The 19,810-nt window shown below is 51.9% G+C and overlaps 1 protein-coding gene across 5 annotated transcripts in view; it reads left to right on the plus strand.

The window, feature by feature from the left end:
- Plekha5 (pleckstrin homology domain containing A5) overlaps positions 1 to 19,810 on the plus strand; it is a 95,154-nt gene that overhangs the window by 37,524 nt on the left and 37,820 nt on the right. For all 5 annotated transcript variants that reach the window (XM_042671601.1, XM_042671597.1, XM_042671598.1 and 2 more), the window contains exons 4-6: positions 17,536 to 17,619; positions 18,546 to 18,663; positions 19,420 to 19,524. In XM_042671601.1, the coding sequence (XP_042527535.1) occupies positions 17,536 to 17,619; positions 18,546 to 18,663; positions 19,420 to 19,524 (307 nt within the window). The remainder of the gene's footprint in view (positions 1 to 17,535; positions 17,620 to 18,545; positions 18,664 to 19,419; positions 19,525 to 19,810) is intronic.

The raw sequence follows: 19,810 nt of genomic DNA on the forward strand, positions 1-19,810 counted from the left end.
CAGCCACGCCCCCAGTCACCAGCACAGCCACGCCCCCAGTCACATCCCCACTGCTCGGCCACGCCCCCAGTCACAGCACAGCCACGCCCCAGTCACCAGCACAGCCACACCCCCAGTCACATCCCCACTGCTCGGCCACGCCCCCAGTCACAGCACAGCCACGCCCCCAGTCACATCCCCACTGCTCGGCCACGCCCCCAGTCACCAGCACAGCCACGCCCCCAGTCACCAGCACAGCCACGCCCCCAGTCACAGCACAGCCACGCCCCAGTCACATCCCCACTGCTCGGCCATGCCCCAGTCACAGCACAGCCACGCCCCCAGTCACAGCACAGCCACGCCCCCAGTCACAGCACAGCCACGCCCCCAGTCACCAGCACAGCCACGCCCCCAGTCACATCCCCACTGCTCGCCATGCCCCAGTCACATCCCAGCACAGCCACGCCCCAGTCACATCCCCACTGCTCGCCATGCCCCCAGTCACCAGCACAGCCACGCCCCCAGTCACATCCCCACTGCTCGCCATGCCCCCAGTCACCAGCACAGCCACGCCCCAGTCACATCCCCACTGCTCGCCATGCCCCAGTCACATCCCCACTGCTCGGCCACGCCCCCAGTCACATCCCCACTGCTCGGCCACGCCCCCAGTCACATCCCCACTGCTCGCCATGCCCCCAGTCACAGCACAGCCACGCCCCCAGTCACATCCCCACTGCTCGGCCACGCCCCCAGTCACATCCCCACTGCTCGCCATGCCCCCAGTCACAGCACAGCCACGCCCCCAGTCACATCCCCACTGCTCGCCATGCCCCCAGTCACAGCACAGCCACGCCCCCAGTCACATCCCCACTGCTCGCCATGCCCCCAGTCACAGCACAGCCATGCCCCCAGTCACATCCCCACTGCTCGCCATGCCCCCAGTCACATCCCCACTGCTCGGCCACGCCCCCAGTCACATCCCCACTGCTCGCCATGCCCCCAGTCACAGCACAGCCACGCCCCAGTCACATCCCCACTGCCCGGCCACGCCCCCAGTCCCAGCACAGCCACGCTCCCAGTCACATCCCCACTGCTCGACCACGCCCCCAGTCACATCCCCACTGCTCGCCATGCCCCAGTCACAGCACAGCCACACCCCCAGTCACATCCCCACTGCTCGACTACGCCCCCAGTCCCAGCACAGCCACGCCCCCAGTCACATCCCCACTGTTCGGCCACGCCCCAGTCACATCCCCACTGCTCGGCCACGCCCCCAGTCACATCCCCACTGCTCGACCACGCCCCCAGTCCCAGCACAGCCACGCCCCCAGTCACATCCCCACTGCTCGGCCACGCCCCCAGTCACAGCACAGCCACGCCCCCAGTCACATCCCCACTGCCCGGCCACGCCCCCAGTCACATCCCCACTGCCCGGCCACGCCCCCAGTCACATCCAATCACCCAGCCACAGCCCTAGTCACACCTTATCAGCCACGCCAGGTCACATCCCCACTGCCAGGCCAAGCTCCTACCACCCAGCCAGGCCCCCAGTCCCACCCCTATCAGCCAGCCTCCGCCTCGCCGCCAGGCCACGCCCCCAGTCCCACCCCCATCAGCCAGCCTGGGCCGCCAGGCCACGGCCCCTGCCGACCGTGGCCGACCGTGGCCGCCCCTGGCCGCCCGTCCTCCCCAGCCTTCCTCTGAACTCAGTCCTGGAGGAATCCGGCGCCCACCACTGGAGCTCACCTCCATATCTGGCTGCCTCGCGGTTCCGGCTTCTCACCGAGTCTCCTGCCCAGGCTGGCCTCGAACTGCCGTCCTCAGATCGCAGCCTCCTGCGACGCCGGGCACCATCGGCCTCCGCGCGGACGGCGGCGGGCGGGCTTCTCCTGGGGCTCCCCGAGGTTGGATTGAGGGACTGCGATCCTCCTCCTCCTCCTCCTCCTTCCCCTCTTCCTCACCCCTGTGTGTGCGATCCTCCTTCTCTTCCTCCTCTTCCTCCTCCTCCTCCAGCTGTGTGTGCGATCCTCCTCCTCCTCTTCTTCCTCCTCCTCCTCCTCCTCCTCACCGCGCTGTGTGAGGCCCGGTGGCTGTGTGCTGCTGCTGAGGGTCGGTGCTGATGACCTTGTGCGACCTTCCCGGCCTCCGCTGGTGACCTTGTCTGACCTTCCCAGCCGCCTGGGCCTGGGCTGTGGCTGGCGCACGTCAGCCGCCCCGGTGCTTGTGGGCAGCCGGGAGGGAAGCCACAGCCCCGACAACCCTAACATCCCCGGGGTTCTCCTTGTTTATTTGTTCGGGTGTCCTCTCAACACGGCCGCGGTGACCGCGTCCCCCGCAGACACCGGGTCTGTGCCCGGCGCTCGCCCGCCATCCCGCACCAGTGTCCCAGTGCGGACAGACCCGCGCGGAAATCGAGGACGCGGGAGAACCGGTGCCTGTCTTCCGGGTCATGAGCTGTGCCGTACAATATGCAAATCCAGTATGAGATACTGTCTGTCTACCTGCCTGCCTGCCTGCCTACCTATCTACCTGCCTACCTGCCTACCTACCTACCTACCTACCTACCTACCTACCTACCTATCTACCTACCTACCTGCCTACCTACCTACCTACCTGCCTACCTACTTGCCTACCTACCTACCTACCTATCTACCTACCTACCTACCTGCCTACCTACCTACCTACCTACCTACCTACCTGCCTACCTACCTACCTACCTATCTGCCTACCTACCTGCCTACCTACTTGCCTACCTACCTACCTACCTATCTACCTACCTACCTACCTGCCTACCTACCTACCTACCTACCTATCTACCTACCTACCTACCTACCTACCTACCTATCTACCTACCTACCTACCTACCTGCCTACCTACCTGCCTACCTACCTACCTACCTATCTACCTACCTACCTACCTACCTATCTACCTACCTACCTACCTACCTACCTACCTACCTACCTGCCTGCCTACCTACCTACCTACCTACCTATCTACCTACCTACCTACCTACCTACCCGCCTACCCACCTACCTACCTACCTACCCGCCTGCCTACCTACCTACCTACCTACCTACCTACCTATCTATCTACCTACCTGCCTACCTACCTGCCTGCCTACCTACCTACCTACCTGCCTACCTACCTACCTGCCTGCCTACCTAACTACCTACCTACCTACCTACCTATCTACCTATCTGCCTGCCTACCTGCCTACCTACCTACCTACCTACCTGCCTGCCTACCTACCTACCTACCTACCTATCTACCTACCTATCTACCTACCTGCCTGCCTACCTACCTACCTACCTGCCTACCTACTTACCTGCTTATCTACCTACCTACCTGCCTATCTACCTACCTACCTGACAATTACCTATGTACCTACCTACTTGCCCACCTGCTTACCTACCTACCTGCCAATCTATCTACCTACCTAACTGCCTTTCTACCTATCTGCTTGTCTACCTACCTATCTACCTACCTACCTGCCTGCCTACCTACCTACCTACCTACCTACCTGCCTGCCTATCTACCTACCTACCTGCCTATCTACCTACCTACCTGCCTGCCTACCTACCTACCTACCTACCTGCCTGCCTATCTACCTACCTACCTGCCTATCTACCTATCTACATATCTATCTACCTATTTGCCTATCTACCTACCTACCTACTTATTTACCTATCTACCTATCAACCTACCTATCCATTCATCCATCTATCCATCCATCCATCTAGTGCTGTACTTCCAATTTTTGGTGTGTGTGTGTGTTTTTTGAGGGGGTGGGGAGTTAGGTAATTAGAGATCAGAGTCTCACGGGCTTTCCTGCCCAGGCTGGCTTTGAACTGTGATCCTCAGCTCGCAGCCTCCTGAGTAGCTAGCTGGTTGGCAGGCGGGAGCCACCGGCGCCTGGCTGGTGACACCATCTCTTACTGTCTAGACCCGAGACCTGCTTGGGCTCCCTTCTAGCTGCCAGTGGGCTGCAGTGAGCTCCCCACTACCCGGCGGGAAGTCGCTCGGAGCTGGTGCTTTCTGTCAGGTAAAACAAATGAGCACTTCATGCATTCTGAAGAGCGCCCTTAGTCACCTGTGGTTTGGAGGTTCGGGGGTTCGAGAGCCCAGGGGAAGACTTCTTTGAGAGGTCTTGGCTTGTCCGCATTGTTGGTCCTTCTTACTCCAGCGTTTCTTGGCTTACTCCAAACCATGTCTTCTTGTGCAGCGTGCCGGAGGCTCCCTGCCCGTTTAAACTTGTTTTCTGTCGCCAGAGATTTTTTTTTTTGTGGGTTGTAAAAGATGAAAATGTGAGTTATAAATAACACAGCGCTCTGAACAATACAGACACCGGATCGCTGCTGGAATGTTCTAGGCCGTCCTTGTACGCACGCAGCCTTCGCCAAGTCAGCAGACACGAGGGATGTGTGGGACAGGGGACCCCCCCCTCCCCTGCCACTCAGCTTACCCCCCCCCTCTTCCTTTTAGGGTCTAGAGCTTAGATCCTCCAGCTAAACTTCTTCACTCAGAGCTGGCGCTCTACCGCTTGAACCACACCTCCAGCCTGGCCTTTTGCTAGTCAAGAGCTGGCTTCAAACTTCAATCTTCATGTCCTCAGCCTTGGATTGTAGAATTGAGCCAGCAGTCCCTGGCTCCAACATTTACTATTTTGATTGATTGATTGATTTAAGCTGTGGTCCTGAGGCTTGAACTCAGGGCCTGGGTACTGTCTCTGAGCTTTGTTGTTGTCATTGTTGTTTTGGTTCAAAACTAGCACGCTACCACGTGAGCCACAGCTCTACTTGCAGCTTTTTTGGTGGTTAATTAAGGATAAAAAATTCTCATGGGCTTTCCTGCTGGGGCTGGCTTTGAACCATGATCCTCAGATCTCAGCCTCCTGAGTAGCCGGGATGACAGGCGTGAGCCACCGACGCCCAGCTCTTCATGTCTTCTTAAGGGCATGTTAGAAATAAGGCATACTTACTGTTTGAGCTATTGCCCACGCTCCTTTGAAATTACCAGCTATAAAAAACCCTGCAGCACTTCCAGGAGTTTGACACAGTATGTCCCAAGAAGCCGTATAGTTAAGAGTGTGTAGCATTTGTTCACTCCAAAAGTGACAACTCAAAAAGAAAAAAAGAGCCAGGGTTGGGCCATATATATCCAAAGGTAAAATAATAATAATTTAACAGGAAATCTTTAATTTATAAATAAGACATGGTAAAAGATTGTGTTCGAAATAGTGTTGAGTTGCATATGGGTTACATTTGTGTATGTTGATTTTTTTTTTCTTGGAAATTTTACAGCAGAAAATTAAATAACATGATCCTTTAAAAAATCAAAACTGCTAGGCACCCAGTGGCTCCCGCCTGTCATCCCAGCTACTCAGGAGGCTGAGATCTGAGAATCACGGTTCAAGGCCAGGCTGGGCACGAAAGTCTGGGCGACTCTTTATCTCCCATAAACCACCAAAAAGCTGGAAGTGGAGCTGTGGCTCAAGTGGGAGAGCGCCAGCCTTGAGCTGGAGAGCTCAGGGACAGCGCCCAGGCCCTGAGTTCAAGTCCTATGACCTTCAGAAAGAAACCAGCTACAATGATAGAGACCAAGTCTAAGTCACGAAGCGCCTTCCATCCTGGGCGCAGAATCAAGCTCGGAAAACCCATGTTCTGCTCACTCGTGGGTCTTTGGGAGCCAGGCCGCCACACAGAGCGGCCATTGTAGGGCCTGGCTGAGCTCTGCTTCCTCTGGTAACGAGAGCGTAACGGCATGATCTGTCTGGTTCTATTTCTGTATCCAAAGCCGACCATGTGGCTTGCGGGCAGATGGCACAAGGGAAGAATGGATGCTTTTGTTGGGGAATCAGGCTCGGTAGGAAATCAGTGAAGATGTTTATGGCCTCATTAGCAGTGAAAAACTGTCTGCAGGGCTGGAGGCATGGCTCAAGTAGAAGAGACTCTCCTTCACAAGCCTTGACTCCAAGCCCCAGGATCACCAGAAAAACTATCAGTATTAGGCTCCAATCTGGCATGCTGAAAAGTATGTGCAGGAAGGTACAGTGGCTCACTCCTGGAATCTCAGCTACTCCAGGCAGCTGAGAGCCGAGGATCACACTTCAGAGCCAGACCAGGCAGGAAAGACCATGAGACTCTGATCTCCAGTGAACCACCAGAAAACTGGAAGTGGAGCTGTGGCTCAAGTGGCTCATGTACCACTAGCCTTGAACCAAAGAAGCTCAGGGTCAGCACGCAGATCGAGTTCATGTCCCAGGACGGGGACACACACACACACACACACACACACACACACACACACAAATACATGTGTTTAGCCCAGATGCGGGTGGCTCACGCTTGTAATCCTAACTACTCAGGAGGCTAAGATCTGAGGACTGCATTTCGAAGCCAGCTTGGGCAGAAAAGCCCCCATGAGATTCAGAAATAACTACTCAGCCAAAGTCAGGAGTGGAGCTGTGGCTCAAGTGGTAGAGCACCAGCCTTGAGCACAAAGAGGTTCAAGCATGACGCCCAGACCTTGAATTCAAGCCCCACAACCAGCCAAAAAAAAAAAAGAAAAAAATATATATATAGTCCCATAAGTGTAAAGCTTTCATACAACATATGTTTCCCATCAACTCTGGAACTTTTTCTGACTTGTAATCACTAAGGAGACATAGTTAAGAATGCAACCTTCAGCATCCATGTTTAATCTGTAAGTGAAACTGTCTTCAAGTAGCCAAAGAAAGGTGGTAAAGGGAGCTGGGCAGGTGGCTCAGTGGTAGAGTGCTCGCCTCGCATGCACGAAGCCCTGGGTTCGATTCCTCAGTACCACAGACACACAGAAAAAGCCAGAAGTGGTGCTGTGGCTCAAGTGGTACAGCGCTAGCCTTGAGCACAAAAGCCCAGGCCCTGAGTTCAAAGCCCAAGACCAGCACTCCCAGAAAGGTGAGGGAATTACAGAAAGATTAATTCCAACTCTCCTCGCACCAAAAGGACAACGGATTTAGAAACCATTGGCAGAAAACGGAAAGGAAAGAAGAAATGTCTAACTCTGTGTGTTATGGAACTGACTTTAACCTGCTCATAAATGACCTGGAAACAAGATGTCCTCCGAAGCGTCTAGGTCCTCTTAGTCAGCAGGTGCCTTCTAGAAGCTTCCGCTCCCTTTGGGGGAAGGAAGCCTCTTTCATAATGACTCTCTTCTAAGCAGGTGCTTATGAACTGATTTGATTCTGAAGTGTCTCCCAGTTGTTGTTTTTTCCAGAAGTTTGCTGGGGTGTGAGATTTTAGCACTAAAGGAGTGTGCTGACATGCTAGCTGGAGCGCTCATCGGGCCTCGAGTTTGAAAATGTCACTTTTTAAAAGAGCAGCCACCGTTTACACAAGTGCAGCCCCCCCCCCCCCCCCCCCCCCCAGTGAACTGGGCCTTTTATTGCTATGTGACCACAGTGTCCCAAGGCATTTCCAATAATCCTCGGCGCCCGGGAGACGGGAGAGTGGGGCCCGTCTGAGGTCCTTGTTCAACGTGGGCTTTCATATCCGTGAGAGGCCATAGTCTGATGAAGCATCGCTTTGTGCCCGTCGTGGCGCTTGAACTCGGGGCCTTTGGGCTGTTGTTGAGCTAGTCCTCTACCGACTTGAGCCACAGCTCCTCTTTGGTGGTTCATGGGAGATCAGAGGCTCACAGACTTTCCTGCCCGGGCTGGCCTTGAACCGTGATCCTCCGATCTCAGCCTCCTGAGTAGCTGGGATGACAGGCGGGAGTCACCGGTGCCCGGCTTTTGTTTTCTTTCTTGCTGTCAGAAGTGTGCACACTGAATGTCATTGGAATTAAGCAAAACCTTATCTTGAAGAAGAAGAAAAAACAGGACAAATTCCTCATCCGAGCTTTGTCAGACATGTAAATCTTTTGTTCTAGAGAAAGCCCTATGCCGGCTTTTCTACCCTTCAACCTGCATGCTTTTATCAAGTTGAGGCACCGGCGGTTTTGTTTTGTGTGTTTTCATTTGTTGTTGTATTTTTGTGTGCCAATCCCAAGGCTTAAACTAAGGGCCTGAGCCTCATGATCACTGCTGGCGCTCTACCATGTGATCCACACCTCCAGACCTAGATCTTCCTTTTAGCCGTTACATATGAAAATGCTGGTTCATTTACACATGAGGTCTGGTTGTGACATCTCAGAGATATTAATATTCTAACAAGATGTTGACAGTGGATTTGTGAAGTTATTTGCCTGCTCCGACGTATTAAGAAGCACTATTTTGACCAGAGACCATGACAGTAGAAGAAATAGGTATTAAATATGACTCCATATTTAATTAAATGATTAGGCAGCAAGTACTCTTCTAATTACCTAGTTTTTCTCCTGTAATTCTCAGGGGAAAAGAAAAATCTCATGAGGATTAAATAATCATCTTCCTACATCAGAAAATTGAGGGCTGGGCACCGGTGGCTCCCGCCTGTCATCCCAGCTACTCAGGAGGCTGAGATCTGAGGATCGCAGTTCAAAGCCAGCCCGGGCAGAAAAGTCCACGAGACTCTTATTTCCAATAAACTAGTCAGCAAAAGCCAGAAATGGAGCTGTGGCTCAAGTGCTTAACTTTGGGCAAAAGAAGCTCAGGGATAGTGCGGCCAGGCCCTGAATTCAAGCCTCAGGAAACTTCCCCTGCTAAGGCTTAAAGGCTCAGTATATGCTGACCACCGTTACTTACCATGTCTGGGTGTTGAAAAGCCGGGCTATACCAAGCAATACCCCCTTGGTACTGGTTCAAACCTCCAAACCAGCGTTCTGCAGACAGTCACTGTATCATTGGGTAAGCATGCATGTTGAACAGGAAATAGCCATTGCTTGAAAGCCGTTCTGTTCTGAGGCAGCCAGGAGTCAGCCTGGTGCTCTGCAGCATCCCGGATCTCTGGCCCTCCTCTGGAGGGAGGGGCTGCCTCTGGCTGTGGCTGCAGTGACGTCAGCCGGGGGTGTGGAGCTCCGGGGTGGCACCCCAGCCTGAGCCCCGGGGCTCAGTCAGTCTCCTCCTCGCTCCCTGCCAGCGGGGCGGACACACAAAGGGCCCCGACCTCCTTCCATGCCTGCAGCCTTGGGGCCCGCAGCCGGCCGGTGAGTACCGCCCCGCCCTGCTCCGGCCCCAAGCCAAGTCCTTTCTGGGCCCGCAGTCCTGTGGAGCCCCAGTGCCAAGTTTTGCTTTGCCTGGGTATAAACCATCTCCGTCGCCGTTTGCATGGTAAGAAAAAAATCTTCATTATGGGAAAGGTTCCTTAGGCTCTTCAGGGGACTTGAACTTATTATTATTATTACTATTATTATTATTATTTTATTAATTATTTTGGCTTGTCCTCTGTCTTCTCCTTGAGTTCTCTACATAAATCCATAGTAGTCAGCAAATTGCTTCAAAGCCAGAGATTTTTGGTTTAAAATTCTCGATTCTCTGTCTTTCTCTGTATCTCTCTCTGTTTCTCTCTGTCTCTGTCTCTCTGTCCCTCTGTCTCTCTCTCTCTTTTGAACTTATTCTGGAGAATTCTATGATGACTTCTTCACAGAAGCCCCTTCAAAACACCCCTGATTTCTTGCTTTAAACAGATGTGTTCTTGAAACAGCCGGTTACTGTTTTACTTCCTTCAGCTTGAAGAGTCCGGGTGACAGGATTTCTGTGAACCTCAGATTTAAGGACAGTTATTCACAGGAAGGTGCTATGTGAGCAGAACTTGAGGAACTTCAAAAGGTTAAAAATCAAACACACTGATTTGCCATTGGTTGTGGTTGCTGGGGAAATGTACCTGTGAGTTTTATTCTTATTAACCGGTATCACCGCGTGGTTCCTAATTACACTTTGTCCCTTGATTTACTTGGTTTGGAAGTACCCGTGAAAGAGTATGTGGTGTGTGTGATTTGCCTTTGGTTTTGGATAGAGCTGTTCCCTTCTCCCCCTCCCCCCAGAAATTTTCCTATTTCGTGTGGATCAGTAATATTATTGCAGTTTTATTCTATTATTATTACACAACCTAAAGCCTGCTTAAGTCTAACTGGGGGGGAAATAGACACTAGGAAAGTTGGTAAGAAATCAAATTCCACTGAATTTTCCTAAGCAAATGCAGAATGTGACTTACTGAACATCTTCAAAACCCTAAATATTGAAAGGAAGTGTTCTTGGGTTGGGTTGGGTTGGGTTGGTGCCGGACCTGGGGCTTGAACTCAGGGCCTAGGCTCTGCCCCTGAGCGTTTGTGCTCAAGGCTGGTTTTTTTTTTTTTTTTTTTTTTTTTAACCACCAGAGCCACAGCTCCACGTCTGGCTTTTGGGGGGATGAATTGGCGATAAGAGGATTTTCCTGCTCAGGCTGGCTTTGCGCCTCCATCCCCAGATCTTAGCCTCCTGAGTAGCTAGGATTACAGGCATGCGCCACTGGCGCCCAGCTACAATCAGGTTTGTCTCTGTGGTTGTGTAAGAATACAGATTTGGGGTGTAACTAATTCCCTTCTGTTCAGCAGCCAGGTACAATGGTACTTCCATATTTGGAAGCAGAGAAATGCAGAAGGGAGCTCTTCCGTTCATTTTATTTAACGTGACATTTCCTTTAACTTGATCCACGTTTTCTCTTGAAGTTGTGACATTTTCAACTTCCAGATCCGATTTGGGGGTTTTTGCCTCAAGCCTCAAGATGTTCAGTCCTGTGTGCAGAAAGCTCATGATTATTGAAGTCCACGCTCTTTTTTTCACATCTGACTGTAGATCCTCCTCATCCCCTCCCATTGTTTTGGGGGGCCCACTACACTCCCAATTCAGCCATCAACGGAGATGGGGTGGGGGGGGGGGCGGTAGGGGACTGTAGCCCGAGACAATGATGTTTTGGAGGCATCAGAAATCGGGGACAAGGAGCGGCTTCAGGTTCTGGAATAGACAGGAAGTTCCAGCTGGCCGCATGAAGAAACAAGAAGTTGGGGACAGGCGGAGCCCAGGAGACCCTGGATTGGGCCATAAAGATTCCTGAGTCATTCATTCCTTAGGGGCTCCGAGTACAGTAAGTGCTCTTTTTTTCATAGTGGATGTGGGGTACAGCAGGACTAGAACAGCAGAGGAGAGTGCTCAGGTCCAGTCGCTTGGCTGGCCAGCCCGTAGCACGCATGCTCAGTGTCTGGGGTTTGTGCCCACGTGGCATTCCTGTCCCTCTCCTTCATAGGCCGGCCGCTTTGATGAAGCGCCAGCGCTGTGTTTCCTTTACGATCCCATTACTCCTCCGTGGTGGTTTTATTTGTGTGTGGAGGAATGTTATGAAGGCTGCATTCCCAGCACCTAGGTCAGGGATCGAATACATAAAAACATTTACTGCACTACCACATCGTAGTCTTTTAAGTCTTACCTCGGGGGCTCAGTGGTACAGTGCTCGCCTTGCATGCATGAGGCCCCAGGTTCGATTCCTCAGCACCACATAAGCAGAAAAGGCCAGAAGGAGCGCTGTGGTTCAAGGGGTAGAGCGCTAGCCTTGAGCTGAACAGCTCAGGGACAGCACCCAGGCCCAGAGTTCAAATCCCACAACTGACAAAAGAAAAAAAACATGTGTTTTGGGGCTGAGCCAGGGTGGTATATGCCTGTGATCCCAGCTACTCAGAAGGGGTTGGTCAAATGATCAGGGTTCTGGGAATGTATCTGAAGTGATAAAGATCCTGAGTTCAGTCCCCAGTACTGTAAGCAAACTGGCAAAACCAAAGAAGAGGAGAAGAGAATGTGTGTGGTGACCAGGTTTACATCTCCAAAGTGGAATGTGTTAGAATTGGCTGGATATAGTGGCGCATGCCTGTAATCTCGGCACAAAGAGGCAGCAGCAAGAGGACTCCTGAATTTGAGGCCAGCCGAAGCTACCCACCAACGCTCTGTCTAGGAGGGGGGAAAATGGTACTTAAACTTAGCTTTTTCCTTTTCTTTCTTTTTGTTTGTCATGGGGCTTGAACTCTGGGCCCGGGCGCTGTCCCTCAGCTCTTCAGCTCAAGGCTAGCGCTCTACCACTTGAGCCACAGCGCCACTTCTGGCTTTTTCTGCTGATGTGGTGCTGAGGAATTGAACCCAGGGCCTCATGCAACTCTACCACTGAGCCACCTGCCCAGCCCAACTTAGCTTTTTCTAATTTATCATTTGTTTCCTTCCTAGGGGTGTAGTAAATGTCCATTTAATATTCATTACAAGAAAATGTATAATTTTCCAACATTGGTTAGGGAGTACTGTCATCTTGATTCATGAAGTCCTGGTCATTTATATATATATATATATATATATATATATATATATATATATCTCCATATATATGTGTGTGTATATATGTATATGTATATATGTATGTGTGTGTGTGTGTGTGTGTATGTATATGCACCATGTTATTGCTTCTAAATGACAAGTGGAATTTTCTGTGCATTCACTTGTTTTGAGCCGAGGTTCTGATTTGTTTTTGGTGGATCAGTGTTAGAGCACTTACCTTGCATGCCTGAGGCCCTGGGTTCGATTCCTCAGCACCACATAAGCAAAAAAGAAAAAAGCCGGAAGTGGCGCTGTGGCTCAAGTGGTAGAGCGCTAGCCTTGAGCTGAAGAGCTGAGGGACAGCGCCCAGGCCCTGAGTTCAAGCCCCACAACCAGACCCAAAAAAAATAAATAAAATAAAATTTCCCACCCTAAGTTTTTGCCAACCGTATTTTCATATAGCTTACTCAGTAGTCTCTTTAAGGTGCTAAAATAGACCTTAGGCTAAGTGGTTGAGTGCTAGCAAGAAAGCTCAGGGACAGCACCCAGGCCCTGAGTTCAAGTCCCAGGACCAGCACCCCCTCCCCACCCTCCCATAAAAAAGCATCAAGCCTATTTAAGACAAGAGGTTGGATTTCCTGCATGCCACGCCCATAGAGTGGTTGCTAATGGCAACCAAAAATGTCGCACGATCCTCGAACACCTGGCAGAAAATGACTTTGAATCATGGTGCCGATCGCTGGGGTCGGCTCCCAGCCCTCCCGGAGTGAGTTCACACCCAGCCCCTCTCAACTCCCTCAGTCATTGTGTGTAATGTATCAAGTCTTCCAAAATATAACTGTCCTTAACACCCCGGCTGAGTGTGGCAGGCACATTTTGTTTTCCCCCAGCCTGGTGTGAATTCGGTTGTGTGGCTTCCTGAGTTACATAAGCTCCATTTCTAAGCGTTTCTCCTGGGGAATTGTTGGCGTACGTGCTCTTTTTTTAATTTTCAAGAGCTTTTTATGATTGGTAAATTCTCCGTGCAGAGCCACGAACCGATCACGGGAGACAGCGGCGGGTGAGTGCTGATGGTTGGAACTCTGGGCCCGTCCCTGGGCCCTGCTCTGGGTTTGCCAGAGAATTCTCCAGCTCCTTCTTCAGGCTCTTTAGGGTTGGGCCAAGGTGGACTTTGCATTGGTGCTGCTAGCGATCGCTGGCTGTACATCTGTTCTACCATTTGTGGTGGAGACGCGAGGTAGCGTCTATCGGAACGGCTGACTGAGAGAGGGAAACGATGGCAGAGGACAGGACGATGGAAGGAGACTCACTGGGGGAAACTCACTGTGGAGTCAGGGTGGAAATGATCTCGTGGGAGGCAAAGTGGCCTGTCATCCCAGCTACTCAGGAGGCTGGGATCTGAGGATCGAGGTTACAGACAAAGCCCCACCCAGGAAGAAAAGTCCTTGAGACTCATCTCTAACTAAGCACCAAAATCTGGAAGTGGAGCGGAGGCTCAAGTGGAAGAGCACCAGCCTTTAAGCGTAAGAAGCTCAGAGACAGCACGTCGTTCCTGAGTTTAAGCCCCTAGAACTGGCACAAAATAAAGAAAAAAAGGGGGGGAAGCAGCTCATCCTCGGCCCCGCTTGCTTGCTGCGTGTGTCTGGTGGCATTATGAAGGTCATAAACATTTTCTTTGTGGGTCCTGGGGCTTGAACTCTGGGCCTCGGCACTGTCCCTGAGCTTCATTTTGCTCAAGGCTAGTGTTGAGCTCCAGTGTGCCACTTCTGGCTTTTTTTGGGGGGGGGAGTTTTAGTTCATTGGAGATGAGAGTTTTCTGCCACGGGCTGGCTTCAAACCACGATCCTCAAATCTCAGCCTCCTAAGCTTTAATGAATGAATGTGCTGGTGGTAAAGTGGACCCATTGCAGGCCTGCAAACGCTGAGTGTCCAGGGCATGGCATTCAGGGCCCCCCCTTCCCCCCCCCTCTGTTACTGGGGTGACATCCTCCCACTCCGTGAATGCTCACTTTTGCCCACCAGATCTGAATGGCAGAGAAAGGGTTAAGCGGGAAGAAGATGCTGCCTGTGACTCAGGGCGGTTTGGGCCTGTTTGGGCCCAGAATGGCTGCAAGCATTTAACTCCCCATCCAGTGGGCAAAGGAAATAGATACTTGTCATGTTGAGAAAAACAATTACAGCCTTTGGGGTGGCTAACTCGGTTATTTCTCAGATTACCAAGGCTCCAAGAATTCCCTTTCCCAAAAAAGGCAGGGAGCTTTTGCTGCATTCTGTGTTGTTCCTAAAACATTGGGTTTAATTGCTGGCACAATTTTCTTTTTTTCTTTGTGTCAGTCATGGGGCTTGAACTCTGGGCCCGGGCGCTGTCCCTCAGCTCTTCAGCTCAAGGCTGGCGCTCTACCACTTGAGCCACTGCACCACTTCTGGTTTTCTGGTGGTTCCTTGGAGATCAGAGTCTCACCGACTTTTCCTGCCTGGGCTGGCTTTGAACCTCGATCCTCAGCTCTCAGCCTCCTGAGTAGCTGGGATGACAGGCGGGAGCCACGGCTGCTGCCACAATTTTCAATACCAGCATAGTGTGTGTGTGTGTGTGTGTGTGTGTGTTTAGTTGAAAAATAAATGACTGAAACAGTCACCGTCACAGCCAGATTCCAAAGAAATATTTTTCTCCTTTTTACTAAGACAAATAGAAATTAGAATCATTCTCTCTAAAAAACCAATCTGGAAACGTACATTGAATAGCAATTTTGCAATCAGCCTTGGACTCCATAACTCACAGGCCCCTACAGAAGTGTCTCTATACCTCCATCACTTTCCTTGTTTGAGATTCACTAGGGTATGACGGTTACTTGTGTCTTTTGTATGCATGTGTGTGCTAGGCCTGGAATTGAACCCAGGGCCTCGTGCATGCTCAGCAAGGCAATATCACTCTGCCGCACTGGTTACTAGGTGATTTCTATTGGTGAAAAAAATATTTAAAAAAAAAAATACCTTTCCAGTCTGCTGTGGGTGGCTCACGCCTGTCGCTCCTGCCTGGAATCCCAGCCACCCCCCCAAGACCACCTCTGGCTCCCAGCGCCCTGGCCCTGCTACCAGGGTTGCCAGAAGAACTAACCAAACAGCAGCTGGATGCCAAGCCGGGCTGAGATAAATCCCAGTTTGCTTGAAACTAAATTAAATCCTCTTCTCTTTCCTGAGGGGGAAATGCATGAGTCATCGCAGATCACATAAGTTGAGGTTCACATCTGAGTTTCATCAAAGCCAACCAACATATCCTTCTGGGGAAGCACTCCTTTTTTTTCTTTTTTCTTTTTGCCTGATGGATATGATTTCAGCCAGTGACAACGCAGGAAGCGCTACTTAATAATCTCTCGGTTCCACGGTGTAATATCACTCCAAGGGCTGTAGCTGGCACTTAGGTTCCCAGCAATTTCAGTCTCTTTGCTAAATTTGAAAGAAAAATCAACTTTGTCCTAACCACACGCTTGCTTGTGTGCTGCGGTCAGTGTCCCATATGTAGGCATGGACCCACAACGCTCAGAACATTACAAGGGTGACCACAGTTTGGTTTGGGGTCAAACTCAAGTCTCCCATTCGCCTACTTTTTTTTTTTTTCTCTTGGTTGTAGCTTTATACTTGAGCCACAACTCCAGCTTGGCTTTTTGCTGGTTAATTAGAGATGGGAGTCTCTGAGCTGCGGTCCTCTGATCCAGCCCCGCCCCGAGTAGCTAGGATGACAGGAGAGAGTATCTGGTCTCTGCTGCCTCTTTCTGAGGATTTCGCCAAAGACCTTCCATCCTTCATGAAGGCGTTCATACCTTCCTCGGGACTGCTTCCTCCTGGCACGATCTCCCAGCCGAGTGTGGTAGTGACCACCTGTAATCCCTGGCCTCAGGGAAGAGGGAGGAAGGAGGGTCACAACATTGACACCAGCCTGGGCTATCCCCTGAGAGCCTGTCTCAAATGACACATCGAAACCAAAAGGCCGGGCATTGTGGTTCACTCCTGTAATCCCAGCCACTGGAGGATCTAGGAAAAAAGTGAGAGACACCCTACCTCAAACAACAAGCCAGGCAGCACCGACCCTGCCTGCAAGCCAAGCCTCAGGGGAGACAGGAAGGAAATTCCCCGGGCAAAAGCGTGAGACCCTCTCTCAAACGAACGGGAAGTGACTGAGCAGCTGCCAGTTCAGTCGGGAAGGCCGGGACCTGGAAGGAAGAACTGAACTTCTGGTCTCCCAGGGAGCCGGTGTTGCATGCCTCCTCTTGCAGGGAGCAGACCGCACAGTGCTGCCAAACGCCTTCTCCACCGAGCCCAGAAATCCCAGCACTGGGGCCTGGGGCGTGGCCCAAGCGCCGAGGCCCTGAGTTCAAACCTCACTACCACCCCAAGAGAGAAGGAAGGAAAGAAGGAAAATGCACACGGTCCCTCTGCCCAGCAGGCAGCTTTACGTTATGTGGTCTGGTGGAAGAATTAATAATCTACAAGTGCAAAGGGAAAATATATAAATATATGTATATATATATATATATATAATGATAGAGTATCAATGTCTAAATTACATATTTGGGAGCCCTAGTGGAAGATCTTGGTGTAGATTTTTTTAAGCTTTATTTCCTTTTATTCCAAGAACTCTATGAACCCTAATCTCACTGCTCAATCCTCAAGCCAGAAAGTATGTATTTCAGCCAGGCCCTGGTAGCTCACGCCTGTCTGTCAGCCCAGCTACTCGGGAGGCTGAGGGCTGAGGATCGAGGTTCAAAGCCAGCCCCAGCAGGAAAGCCCGTGAGCCTCTGATCTCGGCGAACCACCAGAAAACCACAGGCAGAGCTGTGGCTCAAGTGGTAGAGCACCAGCCTTGAGCACAAAAGCCACGTGAGAGTGTGGAACTTACCACTTGCCTTTCGTTACCCACTCTTCCGTGGCGCCTTTCCCGTGTGCACGTATCTCCAGCTTTGTCCCCCATAGGTGGATTTGGTCTCGGTGATGTGCCAGAATTGGGCCACAGAATGGTAGAAAGGGGGCGGGGACACATCACCTATTGAGTGGAAAATGGCCACTCCTCCCTGTTCACAAAATACCAAGGTGGGAGAATTAGAGGGGTAATTTCTGTTGGGGGGGAGGGTAATACTCTTGAGTGTACAACAACCCTGATTGACACACCAGCAAAGTGTGTGTTCGACACACACGCTCCCTGCCACGCTTGAGTCTCAGCTTTGCCCTTCTGTGGCATTAGTATAGAAAGGAAATGGGCGTCTGGCGCCCAAGTATGGAAGAAGCCTCGCTCATAGCAAGGAGACTGACCTGTGCTTTCGCTTTGCTTTTTCCAGTCACAATGAAAGGAAAGTGACTTGCAAGCACCCGGTCACAGGCCAGCCGTCTCAAGACAACTGTATCTTCGTAGTGAATGATCAGTAAGTACAGGGCGGGTCGAGGGCCAGCTGCTGTCAGCACGGGGGTGGGTACGTGGCTGTGGGGTTCCTGTATGCACCATGTATCAGACAGCCGGGCCAGGATGTCAGGTGCACACTCTGTGCAGTGGGAAAAAACTGAATTTGTAGCCAGACGCTGGTAGCTCACACCTGCCATCCCAGCTACTCAGGAGGCTGAGAGCTGAGGATCCAAGTTCAAGGCCAGCCTGGGCAGGAAAGTCCGAGAGACTCTAATCGCAAATGAACCACCAGAAAACTAGAAGTGATGCTGTGGCTCAAGTGGTAGAGCACCCGCCTTGAGCTGAAGAGCTGAGGGACAGCGCCCAGGCCCTGAGTTCAAGTCCCAAGACCAATACAAACTAAATCTGTGTGTCTGTGCCAGTCCTGGGACTTGAACTCAGGCCCTGGACACTGTCTCTGAGCTTTTTTTTCTTTTTTTTCCCCTCAAGGCTAGCGCTCTACATCTGGAGCCCCAGCTCCACTTCCTGGGTTTTTTTTTGGTGGTTCACCAGAAATAAGAGTTTCACAAAGAGCTGGGCAGGTGGCTCAGGTGGAAGAGTGCTCGCCTAGCATGCAGGAAGCCCTGGGTTCAATTCCCCAGTACCACACACACACAGAAAAAGCCAGACGTGGTGCTCTTCTCCAGTGGTAGAACACTAGCCTAGAGCAAAAAGTTCAGGGACAGTGCCCAGGTCCTGAGTTCAAGTCCCAGGACTCGCAAAAAAAAAAAAAAATGTTTCACAGATTTTCCTGCCCAGGCTGGCTTCAAACCACGATCCTCCCATCTCAGCCTCCTGAGTGGCTAGGATGACAGGCCTGAGCCAGCGGCCCTGGCCCCCAGCTCAGGTAGTTCACCCGCCTTGTTGGCCCTAAAACACAGCGGAGCCTGTGACATGCTGTGTTTCTAGGGCAGTTGGGAGCATGCCGGCAGAAGACAAGAAGGAGCGGCCCGTGAGCATGGTCAACGAAGCCAGCTACAGCCCCGCCTCCGACTACGCGCCCCACCCCATGAGCCCCGCCGGCAGGGTAAATGGTTGCCTTTCCTCTTCATCACCAGCCGATGCCGGGGCCGGGCGGGATCCAGAGCGGTTCCCCCAAGAGAGGGAGGCTTGGGGCTGCACCCCGATCCCTGCATTCCAGGCCTTCAGGGGTTCAAGGATCGGGGAGAGGGGGGGCAGTGTCTGGAGCAGTTCTGATTTGGGGTGATGTCACCGAGGGGCAGGATGTGCAGGTCACTGGTGTAGAGGGACTTGGGAATGGGAAGTGAATAGCCTAGAACTTACCTCCCAGCGGAGCTGGGCGCCGGTGGCTCACGCCCGTCATCATAGCTACCCAGGCGGCTCCGATCTGGAGGACGGCAGTTTGAAACCAGCCCTGGGAGAAAAGTCCTTAAGACATCCTCTCCGTTCAACCAACCAAAAGCTGGCCTGGAGGAGCGGCCCAAGTGGTTGAGCTCCAGCCATGAGCTGCATTTAAGCCCAGTACCTGGAATGAAAGGTTAGGCCAGAGGCTGGGCAGGTGGCTCAGTGGTAGAGTGCTCGCCTAGCATGCATGAAGCCCTGGGTTCGGTTCCTCGGTACCACATGCATAAAGAAAGCCAGAAGTGGTGCTATGGCTCAAGCGGTAGAGCTCTAGCCTTGAGCAAAAGAAGCTCAGGGGCAGCGCCCAGGCCCTGAGTTCAAGCCCCAGGTCTGGGAAAAAGAAAAACAAGAACAGCCACACAGCTTGATTTTAAAGGAGTCATCGTAAACATCTTTGCCTTCCTTACTGTTTTCTCTTTAGACTTCACGGGCATCCAAAAAAGTTCACAATTTTGGGAAGAGATCAAATTCAATTAAAAGGAACCCTAATGCCCCTGTGGTCAGGAGAGGCTGGCTTTACAAACAGGTATTGGTATTTTTTTTTTTTCTTCGTCTATTTGGTATGAAACAGAAGGATAAAAAGCAGAAGGAGCCGGGCACCAGTGGCTCCCGCCTGTCATCCCAGCTACTCAGGAAGTTGAGGTCTGAGGATCCCAGTTCAAAACCAGCCAGGGCAGCAAAGTCCATGAGACTCTGATCTCTAATGAACCATCAGAAAACCAGAAGTGGCGCTGTGGCTCAAGTGGTAGAGCGCCAGCCTTGAGCTGAAGAGCAGAGGGACAGCGCTAGGCCCTGAGTTCAAGTCCCATGAC

The sequence above is a fragment of the Dipodomys spectabilis genome, unplaced genomic scaffold, assembly GCF_019054845.1.
Source record: "Dipodomys spectabilis isolate Male_0828 unplaced genomic scaffold, ASM1905484v1 ptg000647l, whole genome shotgun sequence".
Classification (NCBI taxonomy): Eukaryota; Metazoa; Chordata; class Mammalia; order Rodentia; family Heteromyidae; genus Dipodomys; species Dipodomys spectabilis.